The sequence below is a fragment of the Gallus gallus genome, chromosome 2 (genome assembly GCF_016699485.2).
Source record: "Gallus gallus isolate bGalGal1 chromosome 2, bGalGal1.mat.broiler.GRCg7b, whole genome shotgun sequence".
NCBI lineage: Eukaryota > Metazoa > Chordata > Aves > Galliformes > Phasianidae > Gallus > Gallus gallus.
In genome coordinates, this window is record NC_052533.1 from 147824864 (window position 1) to 147838318 (window position 13455).

A 13455-nucleotide genomic window follows, 5' to 3' on the forward strand; every position below is an offset into this window, starting at 1 on the left:
AAGAAAGACATAAAGGCCCTGGATGGTGTCCAGACAAGGGCAACAAAGCTGGTGAGGGGTCTGGAGCACAGGCCTTATGAGGAGCGGCTGAAGGAGCTGGGATTGTTCAGTCTGGAGGAGAGGAGGCTCAGGGGAGACATTATTGCTCTCTATAACTACCTGAAGGGAGGTTGTAGTGAGCTGGGGGTCAGCCTCTTCTCTCGTGTGACTAGTGATAGGACTAGAGGGAATGGCTTCAAGCTGCGCCAGGGAAGGTTCAGGCTGTACGTTAGGAAATACTACTTCTCTGAAAGGGTGGTCAGGCACTGGAATGGGCTGCCCAGAGAGGTGGTGGAGTCGTCGCACCTGGAGGTGTTCAAGGAACGTTTGTGTTGAGAGACATGGCTTAATGAGAACTATTGGTGATGTGTGGATGGTTGGACTGGGTGATCCTGTGGGTCTTTTCCAACCTTGGTGATTCTGTGATTCTATGATTCTAGGACTGGATCCGATTGTGGACATCCTGCTCTTCCTGACTGGGCTTGAGCAGTGCAATTGTGCTATTTGACTTTCTTTGTACAAGTGTGGATAATATGTGATGAGATGAAGGCCGTCTGCTAGCCACCAGAGCTCTTGTTGGTGCCAAGGTACTGAGAGGAGGTCCTGGGGCCCTTTGGACCCAAGATGCTTATTTCTAGAGCCATGTCTTTGTAGCGGGTGAAGGGGAAAGAGCATTGGGCCAAGAAAGTAAGAGGAGGACTCTGAGGCTGGCATGCATGAGATTTTTATTGAGGAAAATTCAAGAAAAGGAAGGATCCGCTTGGAGATGGCGAGGTATAAAGGGCACAACTTAAGGTGCAAAGAAAGGAGAAATCTGCAGTGCTGATGTTTCCAGACAGCGTGGTGTGACGCTGTTCCCTGCTTGCGTGAGAAGAGGAGCCATGGCTGGTGAGCCCATGTGCCATCAGTGACGCAGAGATGAGAGCTCAGTGCATGAGGCGCCTTGCAGGGTGCAGGAGGTTGCTGTGAGGGTGTGGGCGCAGGCCCTTAGCAGGGGTAGCGGGCTCTCCAGCCGTTGAAGCAGCCCAGGCCTCCGAAGCCGAAGCCGCCGGAGGAGATGGCCACTCCCTGGGCGCTGAGTTCGCTGCCCACGGCAGCTGATGAGGAGGATCCGACGGCGGTGTTCTGGGGGAAGGAGCTGAGGATGGGTCCCGGCAGGGTGACCACCACGGTGGAAGGCTGGATGACGACCTGGGAGTCCTGGCACTGCCTGACACAGGGCTCGTTGCAGCTGTTAGCCAGCGGGGTGGGTCCGCAGGGGCGGCAGAGGTCGTAGCAGGACATGGCTGAGGGGTGGAGGGTCTCTGGAAGAGAAGGTGTTGGGTGAGCAGAGGGTGTTGGAGGGGTGTGAGGAGCTTTGCGGTGGGCTTTGCAGGGATTAAAGGGGCGTGATGTGGAGCTGTGGGGAGTGTGGTAGTGGGGGAGCAGGATGGCTACCTAGTCTGGGGGCAAGGGGTGTGGAGAGCTTGGCCAGGTGGAGTGTTTAAAGGAGGGCTGTGGTGTGCAGGCTCACCTGGAGGAGCGCAGAGGAGAAGGTGTCAGGAGAAGGGTGTGAGGGAGCGAGGCACAGGGCTGCTTTTATGCTGCTGTGTGAGTGCCCGAGGGCTTGGAGAGAGCATCTGCGCATGGCAGCATTGTGCAGAGAGCTTCTGCCACGTGCCAGAGCCTGGTCAGTCATGAGGTGGGGTGTGTTTGCCTTCCCACTGTGCTTTTTTTCATTTCCTTGTGTGGTTGCTGTGTTCCTTTGATCCTGTCGGTCGTTTTGAGTTCGTAGGGAGTTACGTGGAGGGCGCATCTCATGGAGGTTGTTTGAAGGCTTTTCCAAAGCACTGGAGGAGCAGTGATGTCATCATGTGGTGATGTCATCATGTGGTGTCATCATGTGGTGCGCATGTGGTGGCGTTTGTGGCTGCACTGTATGGTGTGGACTCCATTCCTGGCATTTTCAGAGAGCTATTCCGAGTTTTCCGGGTATATTTGCCATGAGACGCTGCCACTTGCATTGTATTTCCTCCTTACCTGTCTTTTTCTGAATTAGCTTTCGTTCTGCTTTCTTCTGCATTGCGTCGGCGTCTTGGTTCCCCCTTTGCTTTGAAAATTGTGTTTTGCAGAAAGGAGGCATCCTGATTTGTGCTGTTACAGCTTCATGCCATCCACGGGGGATTTAGTATTTTTAGACACAGGAGGGCTATTTGTGTAGTTGAGATTATCTGTCCTTGGTTGGTTTGGATGTTAATGTGTAGTGTGGCCATGAGGCAGTTGAGGACATGTGGTCAAGGGCATGGCTTTTGAGTGTAGGGCATGGCCTTGTTCATCTGAGTGGTGTGGTTTGTGGCTTGCTGCTGAGCTCAGCAGTACTGCTTTTTCTGAGGAAGATGGAGCGAAGTAGAAAGAGGGGCTGTTCAACTGGATGTGCCGAAGTGTGTGAGGCCTGCTGAGTGTCACCCAGGAATGCTGAGGGAGCTGCGTGGAGCGGATCCGGAGGAGGGCCACGGAGAAGATGAAAGGGCTGGAGCACATCTGCTGTGCAGAAAGGCTGCTGGAGTTGGGTTTGTTCAGCCTGTGTGAGAGAAGGCACCAGCGAGACCTCTCTGTGCCCTTCCAGGACTTGAAGGGAGCTTACAGGCAGGAGGGGAAACAACTTTTTACGTGCTATGTCAGCAATAGCACATTTTCATGGAGTGAGGGGAAATTTGGTTTAGATGAAAGGAAGATATTCTTGACTGAGGCAGCGGTGAGGCCCTGGCACAGGCTGCCCAGTCAACTTGTGGGTTCTTCATCTTTGGAGGAGTTCAAGGTTGGGTCCTGGTCCATGACCCGGTGGTTGGCCATCAGCCCACGGGAGGGATAATTGTTAAGATTCCTTCCAAACTTTACCAGTCCGTATTTCTAGAATTATATGATTGGACATGCCATACTCATCCAGAAGCTGAGCCAGTACGGGTTAGACAGGTGGAGATCAAGGTGGACTGAAAGCTGCTGGCTGAAAGGCCGGGGCCCAGAGCCTTGTGATGGGGGCACCAGGTGTAGTTGGAGGCGAGTCCCTCATGCTTACCCCAAAGGGGAATGTTAAGGGCCCTCTCTTAGTGCTGCGAGCTACTCTTGTGTCACGTAGTTTTACATGTCATGCGGTATGCGTTGTTCTTCCTGCAACTCTAAATTTTTGCATCCTTTTCTTGAGGACGTGTCCATTTGGCACTGGTGGCGCATTCCAAGGGAGAGTACTGGAGGCAAAAGGAGCAATCTGGAGCCCTCGTGTCAGGACACGCAGAAGAAATGGCCAAACACTCCAAAAGGAGCAGTGTTGTCAGTGAGATCATTGCTTGGCACTTGTGCAATACGGTTTGTGTCTTTGTTGTTAGAGGAAGCCTGGTCTGGGCATTCGAGGTATTCTTGTTTTGACATGAGGGCACTTCCTTTTCTGAGACGAATACCCATGTTGTTCACCAAGGGAACTTAATAGGTGTAATTTCTATAATCTTCAGCAAAGTTATTCATAGTGTTTTTCACCGTATCCGTGTGTAGAAACTCTCTAGCACAGTTATAGACCAAGATATAATATGTTGAGTGAATGGGTGCCTCGGATGTCCATATCAACAGTACTCATTAGGTGTGGTTACATCAGGCTGGTGGCCGGTCAGGTGTTGGATTTCTCTGAGCGGGATTTTGGGACTGTTCTCTTCCATGTTTTGATAAATGATCTGAATGCAGGACTCAAATGCGTACAAATTAAGAAGTCTGTAGATGTTAAATACGGAGCAGCTGTTGAGTCTCAAGGGATAGGGAGGCCATGGAGAGAGCTCTTGAGAGACCAGATGGCTGGGCCATCAGCAACGGCATGAAGTTGGACAAGAGGATATGCTGGATTCTGCACCTGGTTGCAGAATCCCCTGGACAGAAGAGGATCTGGAGAGAAGAGGCTGAAAATCAGCTCCTCAAAAAGAGATCTGGACTTTCTGGTTGATGTCAGGTTGAATCTGAGTCAGCAGTGTGTCCTGGCAGCCCCCGGTAGTGCTGACCATTCCCTGGTGTACATCGGGCCCAGCGCTGCTAGCAGAATAGGGAAGGGATTGTCCCACTCTTCTCTGTCCAGCTTCACCTCAAGTCTTGTTTTTACTTTTGACATCAACGGTGCAAGAAGGACATAAAAGTATTGTCTAGTGTCCTGAGGAGGGATACAAAGAAGATGGAAGCTATGAAGGAACTGAACTTCCTTGGATTTTTCTGCCGAGCAGAGACTGAGGGCATCCCTCATGCCCGCCTGCATCTCCACACAGGGGAGAGGAAGGGCTGCTCTGCTGTCTGGTGACAGGAACAGCTCCTGTGGGAATAGCATGGAGCTGTGTGAGTGTAGGGTCAAGTGGGGGGTTAGGGAAAGGTTCTGCACCAGTGGGTAGTGAGCATGGGACAGGCTTCCCAGGGCAGTGCACAAGCACTAAGGCTGCCGGAGTTCAAGAAGCATTTGGACAATGCTTTCAGATCTACCTTTTAATTTTGAAGGAGTGCAGTGTGGAGGCATGAGTTGGACTCAGTTATCGCTGTGGGTCCCTCCCAACATCCTTGGGTATTCTCTGATTCCCCTGCATTTGTTCCCTCCCTGAGCTCATTGCAGCTCGTTAGACAGCCTTTCGCTCTTGTCTCTCTCTCTGGGTGTGCTACATGGCTGGCTGGATGCCCCTTGATGTTGGAATGTTGTAGGTGGGAGCACGGAGGCTGCCTGTTTTGTGCCGTGCCTGCCTGGGGCCCTCCTTGCAGCTGTCCAAGCCGGCAGAGGAGGGCTGTTTGTGAGAGCAGGATGCTGTCCGCTCACGTGTGGTGCTGGTCTAGCGAGCTCTGTGATGCTGTATGAGAAGAGCCTCAGTGTGCCCCAATCTTTGGGTAGGTGTAGGTACTTTATTATGAGATGAAGGCTGTCTGCAAGCCATCAATGCTGTTGTTGGTGACATGGATGCAAGAGGAGGTCTTGGGGCCCTTTTGTACCAGACAGGATGGTTTCTAGAGCCATGTCTTTGCAGTGGGTGAAGTGGAAAGGGCATCGTGCGAAGGAATGAAGAGGAGGACTCTGTGGCTGAAGAGCATGTGAACTTTATTGAGAGAAACACACTAAAAGGAAGGATCCAGTTGGAGATCACCAGGTGGAAAGAGCACAATTTCAAATGAAAAGAAAGAAGAAAGTTGAGGTGGTCATGTTTCCTGGCGGCAAGGTCTGATGTTGTTCCATGCTTCCCTGTTTGGTGACATGAGAAGAGGAGCCATGGCTGGTGAGCCCATGTGCCATCAGTGACAGAGAGATGAGAGCTCAGTGCATGAGGCGCCTTGCAGGGTGCAGGAGGTTGCTGTGAGGGTGTGGGCGCAGGCCCTTAGCAGGGGTAGCGGGCTCTCCAGCCGTTGAAGCAGCCCAGGCCTCCGAAGCCGAAGCCGCCGGAGGAGATGGCCACTCCCTGGGCGCTGAGTTCACTGCCCACGGCAGCTGATGAGGAGGATCCGACGGCGGTGTTCTGGGGGAAGGAGCTGAGGATGGGTCCCGGCAGGGTGACCACCACGGTGGAAGGCTGGATGACGACCTGGGAGTCCTGGCACTGCCTGACACAGGGCTCGTTGCAGCTGTTAGCCAGCGGGGCGGGTCCGCAGGGGCGGCAGAGGTTGGAGCAGGACATGGCTGTGGGGTGGAGGGTCCCTGGAAGAGAAGGTGTTGGGTGAGCGGAGGGTGTTGGTGGCGTGAAGAGCTGTTGTGAGGTGACCTATGGAGAGGGGTGGCATGGTGTGGGGCTGTGGGGAGCATGGAGGTGGGGAGATGGTAGGGCTGCTGAGTGTGGGGGCATCGGGGTGTGGAGAGCTGGGCCAGGTGCAGCAGGGGGAGAAAGGGAGCCGGGTGTAGGCTTACCTGGAGGAGCGCAGAGGAGAAGGTGTCAGGAGAAGGGTGTGAGGATGCGAGGCACAGGGCCGGCTTTTATGCTGCTGTGCAAGAGCCTGAGGGCTCAGAGAGAGCGTCTGCGCATGGCAGCATTGTGCAGCGAGCAGGTCTTGCGTGCCAATGCCTGACCAGTCATGTGGTGATGTGTTTTTGTCTTCCAACGAGGCTTCCTTGTGGTTGTGTTCCTTTGACCCTGTCGGCAGTGTTCCAGTGGGAATGGTATTTGAGTCTCCGCAAGCTGAAAGTGTGAGTGGTGGCTATCAGGAGTGAGGTCACCGCGTGGCACTTTTGCGTGGTGGTTTGTGGCTGTGTTGTGAGGTGGGTACACCATCACGTGGCGTCCTTTGTCAGCTGCTGCAGGGTTCTCAGCTGTGCCTGTTGTACTTGATCCACTAGAACGGCATTCCGTCCATCCCTGCTTTCAGCCCACCTCACAAATCAGCCTGCAGCTTCTCCCTTTCCCTGGGAGTGCTGCATGGGTGGCTGCTGCCCCTGGTGCCTGCAGAGGTGCACCTGGAGAAAGGAGGCTGCCTGCTGTGTGCCTGGGGTGGGCAGGCAGAGCAGGACGCTGTCTGTGCGGGGCTGGGTCAGAGCTGCCAGGACTGTTGGTGCTGGGAGTACTGCCGTGCTTTCAGAAAGGTCCCAGTGTCCTCTCTGTATGCCGCCTTTTCCTGGGTCATGGACATGAAAGCCTGGGCTTTGGTCTGACACGGTGCCACCTGGAGTTCCATTTGTGCTGCCCGGTGGGATGTGGGAAAGGCACTGAGTGCGCAGAGAGGCAGTGGGTGGGTGGTACTTTAAGAACTGGGGAGTGTGTTGAGCCCAAGTGTTTGGGTTGATAATTGCGTTGAGTGTCAAGGAGCGCTGCCCTTTCTGTGCTCAGCGTAGGGCACTCAGAAAAGGATTTGGCCATTTTGGAAGGGTGCAGGAGGCGTAGGTGCTTCCTGGGGCTGCAACGTGTAGGTCCCTATGCAACATGTGTTGATGTGTGAATACCACAGGATGGATCGATGGCAAGGCATGCCTCTGCTCAGCCACGGTCACTTGATGCAGGCTGTCCCACAGACGTGTGGTGCTTGTTGCTGGGTGAGATGAGGAAGCTGTGCACCTGCGTGTGCCTCAGACTACGGGATGTGAGGAAATTCTCCCAGAGATGCTGAGGGACGTGTCTGATGTCTTTGTAAGGCCCTTCTCAGTTGCCCCTGAATGTTCATGCTGAATAGGAATGATTCCTGAGGAATGTTAGAGACTCGTCCCACTCCTGCATTCTTGAAGAGAAGAAGGAAGCTGTGAGAAGCTGCACGCTGGTTGACCTGATGTTAGTCACCGGGGAGGAAATCCTCCCAAAAAGCAGTGGATTTACAAAGCCACCTCAGTTTCTTCTATGCTGGAGTGATCTGCCTGGTGGATGATGGGTGCCGTGGCAGAACATTGCCTTGCCTTGAGTAAAGGCATTGAGGCTTCCTCGCAAGACATGATCCCAGGGAAGCCCTCAAAGTGGACACCTTGGGTGGACTTGGAAGAGACTGAATGCTGCAGTCCGGTGAAGTGTTCCGACTGTGTCAAGACTTGGCAGTAAAGCCAACAGTGTTCAGCATGTGCATTAAGATGTTGGGTGATGGTATTGATCCCAGTGATTTTGCAAATGCTCGAAGATGGGAAGGAGCAGCTGATGCCTCGGGTGAATAGTCCACCTTGGCGAGGGATGTGGAGGCTGGGCTATGTGTCAGAGAAAGACATCCTGAAGTAGCAGAAGGGGCAAAGTGAAGTCCAGCAAATGGGAAGCAGTAGTGCAGAACAATAGAAATGAGAGGGTGGCAGCCAGCTTTGCTGAGGAGGACCTGGTGTTGCTGTTGGTGAGCAAAGTGATGGTGAGGCAGCAATGGAGCCTCGTGCCAAAAGAGGTCCCCGTTCTCCAGAAGGCCATTGGGAAGAGCATCGCTATCACTCTGGAGGATGTACTCTTTTCTTTCTGTTCAGCACTGCTAAGATGCCGCTTGGAGTTGGTGTTTCTGTTTGGTTTTCCCCTGTGAAGACAGACAGGAATACAGTGGTGTGATTCCGCTGCAAGGCTGCGCCAGTTCTGATGGGCCTGGAGCCTCCTTAGCATGTGGAGAAGCTGAGAGTGCAGGCAGTGTTGAGCCAGGACCCCAGCATGCTCTCGGTAGTTCTTATCCTTGTGTATTAATCCTGGATGTTCAGTAAGGACAAAAAGGGAGCCATCACCTTAATGTTACTGTCCACTACCAGGACAAAGGACAGTGGACAGCACTGAATGGGAACCTTGCATGGAAGAGAAAGGGAGCTTTTTCCATTGTGAGGGGGACGAGCAGTGGAGCAGGTTACCCAGCGGAATAGTTTGTGTAGTCCATATCCTTTGAGGTACTGAAAATCTGACTGGACGTGTTTGTTGTCTGACAGCTGTAGGTGAGTGTGCTTGAGCAGGGGAGTAGTACTGCGTGGTCACTTCCAGTTCTTTAACAGGTAAATGATTCTGTGAGTGTGTTTTTGTTGTTGTTTTGTTTTGTTTTGTTTTTTGTTTTTGGTCACTCTTGGAGAATCCTGCTCAGATGTGCTGCCATGGAGAGGTTGTTTCAGAGGGCATGGGCAGAAGGGCCTTGGTATGCCCAGGACTTTGTTTGGTCAAGCATAGATGTTGTGTGATGTGCTGGAAGCCCAGTGGATGCCCCGACTGTTCTTGTTGCTATCATCCTTGACAGGGGAGGTCATGGGGCCCCTTTGCACCCACCCAAATGGGCTCTTGAGCCATGTCTTTGTCGTGGGAGAAGTGTGAAGAGCATTTGCTGAAGAAAGGAAGAGGAGAAATCTGAGGCTGGCATGCATGAGAACTTTATTGAGGAAAACAGAAGAACAGGAAGGAGCAGCATGTGAAAATGCCATGGCCGTCGGTGCATATCGCATGGGCATTAGCGTCCTTCCAGAGAAAGAAAAGGATTTAGAGAAGAACGTACAAGATATTAAATTATTCAGAGGCCCTCATTGTAAGCAGTGTGGTCTGGGGACCTTCACAGCTTGCTTCGTTGTTGTCCGGAATGAAGAGCCATGGTTGAAGAGCTGCTGATCCCATGTGCTGCCAGTGGCAGAGGTGCCTCCTCAGTGCATGAGGCGCCTTGCAGGGTGGTGGTGGTTGCTGTGAGGGTGTGGGCGCAGGCCCTTAGCAGGGGTAGCGGGCTCTCCAGCCGTTGAAGCAGCCCAGGCCTCCGAAGCCGAAGCCGCCGGAGGAGATGGCCACTCCCTGGGCGCTGAGTTCGCTGCCCACGGCAGCTGATGAGGAGGATCCGACGGCGGTGTTCTGGGGGAAGGAGCTGAGGATGGGTCCCGGCAGGGTGACCACCACGGCGGGAGGCTGGATGACGACCTGGGAGTCCTGGCACTGCCTGACACAGGGCTCGTTGCAGCTGTTAGCCAGCGGGGTGGGTCCGCAGGGGCGGCAGAGGTCGGAGCAGGACATGGCTGAGGGCTGGGGGGTCTCTGGAAGAGAAGGTGTTGGGTGAGCGGAGGGTGTTGGAGGGGTGTGAGGAGCTTTGCGGTGGGCTTTGCAGGGATTAAAGGGGTGTGATGTGGAGCTGTGGGGAGTGTGCCAGTGGGGGAGCAGAAAGGCTGCAGAGTCTGGGGGATAAGGGGGTGTGGAGAGCTGTGCCAGGTGGGGGTGTGAAGGAGAGCAGTGGGATGCAGGCTCACCTGGAGGAGTGCAGAGGAGAAGGTGTCAGGAGAAGGGTGTGAGGGAGCGAGGCGCAGGGCTGCTTTTATGCTGCTGTGTGAGTGCCCGAGGGCTTGGAGAGAGCCTCTGCGCATGGCAGTGCTGTGTGTTGAGGAGCTGTTGGGTGCCATATCCCGGTCAGGCATGAGGTGGGGTGTGTTTGCCTTCCACAGCTCTCCCTTTTCATTTCCTTGTGCGGTGGATTTGATCCTTTGACCCTGTTGGCAGTTTTTAAGTGAGAGTGACTGTTTTGGTGGATTTATACACAAGGTGTGTCTCGGGAGGGTGGTTGGAAGATGCAACTAAAGCACGGGAGATGTGTAGAACAAGGGATGAGATCATGGCATAGCACTTACATTATGATTCTATGATTCTATGGTCTGTGACTGCTTTGTGTGGTGAGGACCCCATTTCTGGCATCCTTAGCAGGCTGCTCTGCGCTTCCCAAGTGTGTCTGGCACGAGTCCCTGTTACTTGTGGGGCATTTGCTCCCTGCTTGTTTTTGTCCCATTTCCCTTTCCATGTGCTTTGCCCCTCTCTTTCCCATTGGGTGTGCTTCATTGAGATCTCGGTTCCCTTTGTGCTATCAGGGTTTTATTTGGGAACTGGTTTAGTTTGTTTTGTGTAGTTTCAGCTTAGGGCTTCCGTAGGGATTGTAGCTTATTTAGGCAGAGGAGGGCTGTTCATGAGGGCAGGACGCAGTCCTCTCAGGCCTGGGTGAGAGGTAGCAATCCCTGAGCTGAACGGGAGGGTGTTGGTCTGGAAGGCTGAAGCGGAGGTTATGGGGTCACTGCTGAGTTGTGTGACCATGGCTGAGGCTATTATTGCTCTGCGTAGTCTTTGATAGTTACAGGAAGGATCTGGGGATTCCATAGAGAAATCAGAAGCATACATGCTGCATGGGCATGCAGTCATGAGCCACTCCAGGCCATTGTGGTCAAGGGCATAGCTGAGGAGTGCTTGGCGTGCCCCCATTCATCTGTGGTGAGTGCTTTGTGTCTTGCTGCTGAGGTGAGCAGTACTTCTTTTTCTGAGGAAGATGGAGCAAAGGACACAGAAGGGCTGTTCAACTGGATGTGCCGAAGTGTGCGAGGCCTGCTGGGTGTCACCCAGGAATGCTGAGGGTGCTGTGTGGAGTGGGTCCAGAGGAGGGCCACAGAGAAGATGAAAGGGCTGGAGCACATCTGCTGTGAAGCAAGGCTGCTGGAGTTGGGCTTGTTCAGCCTGGAGAAGAGTTGGCTCCAGGGACATCTCGCTGTGGCCTTCCTGTGCTTGAAGGGAGCTTACAGGCAGGAAGGGGAACCAACTTTTTACGTGGTCTGATGGTGATAGGACATCTTAAGAGAAAGAGGAAAAATTTGGTGGACTGTTGAGGATCTCCTCTCAACGCTGCACAATACTTGTGCATCACGTAGTTTTGCGCGTCATGTGTTACGTGTTGTTCTTCCAGCAACTCTGCCTTTTTGCATCCTTTCCTTGAGGACGCGTCCATGTGGCACCAGCGGCACCTGTCAAGTGAGAGTACCGGAGGCCAAAGGAGCCATTTTGCACGTTCATGTTAGGGTATGCGGAAGATGTGGCCAAAGCACAGAAAGGGAGTCAGTGAGGTCATCGCTTGGCGCTTGTGCAATATGGTTTGTGTCTTTGTTGTTAGAGGAGTTGCCAGTTCCAAACAGCCGTGGAAGCCTGGTCTGGGCATTCTGGGTATCCTGCTTTGGAGATGATGGCACATCCTTTCAAGAGAACATCACCCATTTTGTTCAAGAAGCGAACCTAATAGGCACAATGTCTATGAACTTGAGCAAAGATTTTCATGCTGTTTTTCTCCATCTCCTTCAGGGGAAAATGTCCAGCATGCATCTAGACAAATGCATAATGCATTGAGTGACTTGTTGGCTCTGTTTTCCAACTCAAAGGGTTTTTTCCAATGTGGTTACATCAGGCGGGTGGCCAATCAGGCGTGGGATTCCCCAGAGCTCCATTTTTGGACCTGATCTCCGCCGTGCTGTACAAAATGATCGGTATGCAGGGCTCGAATGCGTGCAAAGTAAGAAGTTTGTAGATGACAGTAACTAGGGAGGGGCTGTTGACCCTCTCAGGATTAGGGAGACCTTGAAGAGAGTTCTTGAGAGACCAGGGGGCTGGGCCATCACCAGTGGCATGAAGCTGAACAAGAGCAAGAGTGTAATTCTGCACCTGATTCCAGAACACCCCGTACACTTGAGATTTTGGGGACGAGAGACTTAAAAGCAGCCCCACGGGAAGAGATCTGGAGGTTGTGGTTGATGGCAAGTTGAATCTGAGTCAGCAGTGTACCCTGGCAGCCAACAGGTCTGTCCGTACCATGGGGTGCATCCAGCCCTGCATTGTCAGCAGGAGAGGGAAGGGATTGTGCAACTCTGCTTTTGTGCTGCTCTGGCCTCACCTCCTGTACTGTATTCAGTTTTGACTTCAGTGCTACAGAAATGACCTGAAACTATCGTGTAGGGTGCAAAGAAGGGCTTCAAAGAAGGTAAGAGTTCTCTAGGAACCAAATTTCCTTGGTTTGTTCTGCAAAGAGCAGACTTCATGGCATCCTACAGCACGTCAAAGGGGAGTGGAAGAGCTGCTCTGCTGTCTGGTGACAGGAACAGGTCCTGTGAGAATAGCATGGAGCTGTGTCAGGGGAGGTCAAGTGGGGGTTAGGGAAAGGTTCTGCACCTGAGGGTGCAGGGCATGAAACAGGCTCCCCGGGGCAGTGCACAAGCACTAAGGCTGCTGGATTTCAAGAAACATTGGACAATGCCTTCAGATCTACCATTTAATTTTAAGGAGTACATTGTGGAGGCATGAGTTGGACTCATTTATCCTTGTGAGTCCCTTCCAACATCCTCGGGTATTCTCTAATTGCACTGCGCTTGTTCCCTTCCTGAGCTCATTGCAGCTCGTTAGCCAGCCTTTCGCTCTTGTCTCTTCCTCTGGGTGTGCTACATGGCTGGCTGGATGCCCCTTGATGTTGGAATGTTGTAGCTGGGAGCAAGGAGGCTGCCTGTTTTGTGCCGTGCCTGCTTGGGGCCCTCCTTACAGCTGTCCAAGCCGGCAAGGGTGGGCTGTTTGTGAGAGCAGGATGCTGTCCTCTCACGCCTGGTGTGGGGCTAGCAAGCTCTGTGATGTCAGGACTCCTGCCGTACTCCCCAAATGGTGGCACTGGCCACTGCATCGGAATACAGTTTTCTGAGGCATGCACTTCCACAGTGTGGAGTTGGGGCGGACACACTGCTAGATGGGGGTCTGCTGGGCTGGTTGGTGAGGTCTGGGAGGGGCCGTGAGGGTGACGAGAGGCAGAGGGTGAGTGGTTCTGTCAGAAAAGGCAGGCTGGTGAAACACAGCGTTTGGGTTGAGTGTCAAGGAGTGAGGCTGTTTTCCCTCACAGCGTTTGTTGTTCAGGAAGAGGATTTGGCTATTTCCTAGGAGAACTCAGTGGGCACAGTCTGTCATGGGCTGCAGACCAGAGGCGGTTGTGGTGATAGTGCATCCAAAGGATGTTATTTAATGGGATGTATTGTTCCTGATCCAGAAGACGATTGTTTTCCAGATTGTCACAGGGGTGAAGAGTGTTCGCTTTTGAGGCAAACAGGGAGGCTGTGCATAAGTCCAATGGAGCTGTTGGGGTTTACCCAAGAATGGTGAGGGTCTGATTTGTTGGCTGCGCTGATATCAGTTGTCTTAGAAAGATGACGAAAATGAGGAGAGGTTCCTGAACCTGGGAGAGTCTCATGCCACTCCTATCGTAATGAAATGA

General features: G+C 53.1%; 3 protein-coding genes and 1 long non-coding RNA gene across 4 annotated transcripts; 1 reads left to right on the plus strand and 3 right to left on the minus strand.

The window, feature by feature from the left end:
- Positions 1–382: 382 nt before the first annotated feature.
- LOC124418167 lies at positions 383–5456 on the plus strand. The gene is made up of 3 exons (XR_006936066.1): positions 383–905; positions 5215–5219; positions 5284–5456. It is a non-coding gene; the product is annotated as an uncharacterized LOC124418167 (long non-coding RNA).
- LOC769491 (feather keratin 1-like) lies at positions 1027–1323 on the minus strand. Its single transcript, NM_001277760.2, has one exon. The coding sequence runs from the start codon at positions 1321–1323 to the stop codon at positions 1027–1029; it is 297 nt and encodes a 98-aa protein (NP_001264689.2).
- LOC107052805 (feather keratin 1-like) lies at positions 5109–9941 on the minus strand. Its single transcript, XM_040696091.2, has 2 exons — positions 9656–9941; positions 5109–5716 (listed from the first exon to the last, which is right to left on the minus strand). The coding sequence occupies exon 2, from the start codon at positions 5694–5696 to the stop codon at positions 5400–5402; it is 297 nt and encodes a 98-aa protein (XP_040552025.1). The 5' UTR covers positions 5697–5716; positions 9656–9941; the 3' UTR covers positions 5109–5399.
- LOC121106476 (feather keratin 1-like) lies at positions 8788–9445 on the minus strand. The gene has a single exon (XM_040696092.2). The coding sequence runs from the start codon at positions 9423–9425 to the stop codon at positions 9129–9131; it is 297 nt and encodes a 98-aa protein (XP_040552026.1). The 5' UTR covers positions 9426–9445; the 3' UTR covers positions 8788–9128.
- Positions 9942–13455: the final 3514 nt, after the last annotated feature.